Here is a 4,490-nt window from a genome sequence, read left to right on the forward strand (position 1 = left end):
GTCAATCTCAGCTGGCACTGGCCCAGTAGGTAGGGGGCGTGGCATACCTTTTCATTTCCAAATGTCAGTAAAGCAGATTTTGGAAATTCTCGGAGTGAAATAAATTTACGCTTTAATCAAAAGCAAGTGCATCATACCTAATACCATTTACAAACCACACCGAATCCACGCAGACTCCATTGCACATTCGATAAGCTCCAAGGACATTATGAAGTTAATTCACTTTCTGGACAACTCGAACATTGCCAGCTCCATGGACACGGCCAGCGAGGCTGGCCACGTCCTCGCAGAGCCCTGTGCCGAGCCGGGTATCAGCATGCAGAAGCTCTATCAACTGCAGGAGTGTCTGCAGTCGGATCTGCTGGCCTGCGATGTGCGCTTCTCGCTCTTCGTGGCAGCGGCCAACAGCTACCGTTACGAGACGCTGCTGCGTCCCTTTCCCAGAGAGTTCCTCGACAGCGAGCAGCGGCCGAACATCGGCGCCATCTTCCAGGTCATTGCCGACATCGATCGCCTGGAGGTCATACTGGAGCAGCTGGACAGGGGCAACTACGGCTGCTACCACGTGAACGTGCTGAGTCTGCTGCACACGGTTCTGGTGCGGCATGGCGAGCGCGTCGCCCTGAGCACCCTGCGGCCAAGTGAGTTCACAGATCTGTACGCGCACCTGCAGATTGGGGCGCCACAAGTGGCGCCCACGCAGATCATTGAGGTTACGCCGAGTCTGAGGTGTTCGCACACCAAGGCCTACACCGCACTGCGCGAGAGGTATCCCGTGCGCATCGGGTTCTACGGCGGCAGGGCGGAGCATTTGTACGCTATGCTGACCGTGGGCTGCCTGCCCACTCACACCGCCCTGGAGCTGAGCCGCGACGTGGACGAGGCGCTGCAGCACAGCCCCGCGGCGCCCGGCTGGGGCGGCTCCCGCTGCGGCGCGCTGCTCCGGTGCGTCGCTATCGTGGAGTATGTGGTGCAGCCGGAGATGGTAAGCGCGCAACGCAATGGAACGGGACACGTGAGAATTACCGATGACAGCTGCATACAGATCTCCTATCTGCTGTTATTCGGCCAGAGCTGCGAGAGCGATGAGAGCGACGAGAGCGACGAGAGCGACGAGGGCGAAGAGAGCGACGAGAGGAGGCAGTGCAACAGGCTGGTGCGGCAGCCCAAGTTCAAGATCAACCTGACCGAGGTGCTCAGGTGGATGGAGAGCAACAAATATGTGCTCTCGCTTGGCATGTACCTCATGCTGATGTCCCTGACGACGCCCAGTGGGCGTGGCATTCTGCACAGATTCGCTTGCACTGGCATGTGTATGCTGAGGAGGGGATTTTTGAAAATTTAACTATTGCTCTCCGGGCACTCAGCTAATTGGCTAACTTGGCTAATATAAACACGTTATTGGGGCCAGCGCGCCGGCGGCAATAAAGTGCTTATATGCGTCAATAAAGTCAAGAAAGCTCAACCAAATTCAATCATTCGTTCAGCCACAAAGGCACCCAACTAAAACAGAAGGAGACAGCAACACATACACTGAGCGAGAAAGCGAGAGGGGGCGAGGACTGGTCGGAGCTGGCGTGTGTAAGCAAATGTTGGCATGAGTCACACGCAACTGGCCATAAATAACAACAATTTAGCATTACAAGTGACGCAGTAAAAATTTATACGCTCTCGCACATTTTCAATTTTCTGCAATTTTTCTAACAATTGTGTGAAATTCCTTGCGGCCATTGGGCAAGCAGCAGCAGCAGCAGCTGGGCCACTCGCTGCATATAAAAAGGACATGAACAGATTTTCCATATGTGCGTGTGTGTGTGTGTGTGTGTGGGCACACATAAACTGAGTGCAGGCAGAGTCCCTATACAACAGCACATACTCTGGAAACTTGGCATTATGTGTTGCCGGACACATTTCGGGGCACACAATTTAGCAGCTTGGCTGGCAACATTTCTTTCTATACCCAGCGAAGCCCTTTCAAGGGGGCAGTTAGGCCATAATAAGCTGCACGTAACAGGCCCAATGAATATATTCTTGATGTGAGAGTGACGAGCTGAGTCAATATCCAGCTATATCTATATGTCCGTTCGCATGTAAACAGCGAACACATGTAAAACAAATTTTAGAGAAACGAAATTTTAAATAAATATAATCGTCTATACTCGGCTTTAAAATAATTTTTTATTTTTAATAATCATTTATTTATTTTGTATTTTGTTTATTTTTGTATTATTGTCTATTTAATATATATTTATATATATTTATATTTTTAATATTATTTTTCCAATAACTTTCTTTATCAAAAATAATATATAATTATTTATAAAATAAATTTAAAAAAAAAATAAATAAAAATAACGTAATTCTTAATTATAAATTATTCTATAATTATATTATTTTAATTTTAATATTTTTATTAATTTTTTTTTTATTTTTATTTTAATTTTAATACTTTTATATTTTTTTTATTATTTTTATTTTATTTTATTTATTTTTTTATTATTTTTATTTATTTTTTTTTTTTTTATTTTTATTTTAATTTTAATACTTTTATATTTTTTTTATTATTTTTATTTTATTTTATTTATTTTTTTATACAACTGTTGGAAAATTGAAGACTTAAGTGTCTGTTCTCATATTGCAGCCCAAGCAGAGTCACTGCAGAGCTCGGCATTCATGTGCATCTGTGTGTGTTCATATCTGCTTTATGTATGCATAAATCAAGCGAATGATTGGGTTATAAGTGCTTTGCAGGGTATCTCCTAATCGATCATTCTTAACCAGAGCACGCTTACTTGTTTTTTCGACTTTTCTTTTTTTTTTTATATATGTCCTTTGGCGACCACAGGCATGTGTGAGCATGTGTATGCATGTGTGTGCGTGTGTATGTGTGTGAGAGGGCATTTTTTACATATGCTCGTCTAGTTGCCGCTACAAGTTATGCAGACTATGCACTGGGCCCCCGTTTGGCGGACAGACTCTGCATAGCTGGCATTGGCATTGGCAAACGTGGCTGACAAAAGGCATTCGCGAAATACTTTTGTTAACCATATTTCATAGCATTTAAGTGTAAGGATTGCAATTACGACCGGCCCTCCCTTCCCCAGTGCCCATTCGAGACCCATTCGAGACTCAGACGCAGTGTAAAAAGCTATCAATTATTTGAGCTAAGTTCGCTTTGCTATCATTACTCCCGGACGGACGTCCCAGCAGTAGGAGTAGGAGCAGGAGCAGCAGCAGCAGCCATTAATAAACGCACACATCAAACTTGGCACTGTCACATAAAATTCAATTTAGTGGCTTTTATGCCAACAGCAACAAGGAACTGGGCTAAGTCACAAACGAAAAAAATATAAAGAAAAGAAAAGGGCAGCAACCCTCAAAGGTTTTTACGCAGCTAAGCTGAATGCACATTAGCATGAGCACGACTTCAGGTTGACGGTAGACAGAGATCCGAGTGGTTGGCTTTGGGCGGTGTGGGGCCGTGGGGGTGAGGCACGCACTTACGTACTGGGTCCCAGCTCGGCTGGCAGTCCCTGGTTGCACTCGACCTGAAATCAAAATAAATGTCAACGCTGCTGTCACACAAAGCAAGCAACAGCCCCTGATGCCAGAGTAAGTCGAGCAGCCCGAGCAGCCCCCGCAGTTTTTGGGGTCTAAGTTTTTGACTTCCTTAATGACAGTGTGGCAACGATGATGATGACAACAATCACGACGACCACGAAGACGGCGACGAGGCGATAGCAGAGGCCAACGTCATCAATGCCATCAGCATCAGAATCAAAGGGCAGAGGGCAGAGTGTCAAGGGCAAGGGGCAGAGCGGGCAGAGGGGCGGAGGAGACAGCAACTTGATGATGCAATTTAAGAGCTTTTTGCCTTCCCCTGGCTGGCGCCATTCTTCGGTTTTGATAATCTAACAAAATTGATAAGGTGTGAAATTCTTGATTTTATTTTCTGCGTTCTGCACAAGAAAATGTTTTTCGTTGCCAATTTTTTTTTTCGGTTTTTCAGTTCCCCCCCTCACGGTATTTATCTTCGCGCCTTTCCTTTCAGAGGCCTGCGCCGTCTTTGATGTTTTTGATGAGGTGTTTGTTTAGTTTTTGATGTAGCGCATAAGGCGACATTTTGGCTATAATTCAGCAAGGTTTCTCGCTCTGCACCTCCCTCTCTCTGCCTTCTCTTTCCTTCTTTATCACCTTTTTGGTACATTTACATTTTAAACGAAATTTAATCCAGTTTATGTTGCCCCAAAAAACAGCGCATTTCAGTTGCTTTGATATTTAAATAAACAAGCAAATTGACTTTGCAGCTTGGATTTTCTTGGATTTGCCGTAGCCTCAACTAAGTTACGACGACTATTTTCCATTTTTGTGTAAGCTGAGTTTTTCTCCATTTTTTTTCGTCCGTTTTGCTCTAGGGGCAGGCGATTTTCTTTTAGCTTTTTTGCTGCTGTTGTGCGAAACGCACTCGCACATGCTAGCCAGGCGTAATT

General features: G+C 45.0%; 1 protein-coding gene across 1 annotated transcript; it reads left to right on the plus strand.

The window, feature by feature from the left end:
• On the plus strand, positions 1 to 2,174 carry Parp16 (Poly(ADP-ribose) polymerase 16). The gene has a single exon (XM_018013475.2). The coding sequence runs from the start codon at positions 209 to 211 to the stop codon at positions 1,343 to 1,345; it is 1,137 nt and encodes a 378-aa protein (XP_017868964.1). The 5' UTR covers positions 1 to 208; the 3' UTR covers positions 1,346 to 2,174.
• Positions 2,175 to 4,490: the final 2,316 nt, after the last annotated feature.

Source organism: Drosophila arizonae, chromosome 5, assembly GCF_054131065.1.
Source record: "Drosophila arizonae isolate 15081-1271.41 chromosome 5, UAZ_ARI_1.0, whole genome shotgun sequence".
Lineage (NCBI taxonomy): Eukaryota > Metazoa > Arthropoda > Insecta > Diptera > Drosophilidae > Drosophila > Drosophila arizonae.

What these genes read in the sequence shown, in the direction of transcription:
- Parp16 (XM_018013475.2), top strand. Translation starts at nt 209, where the DNA reads ATGAAGTTAATTCACTTTCTGGACAACTCGAACATTGCCAGCTCCATG.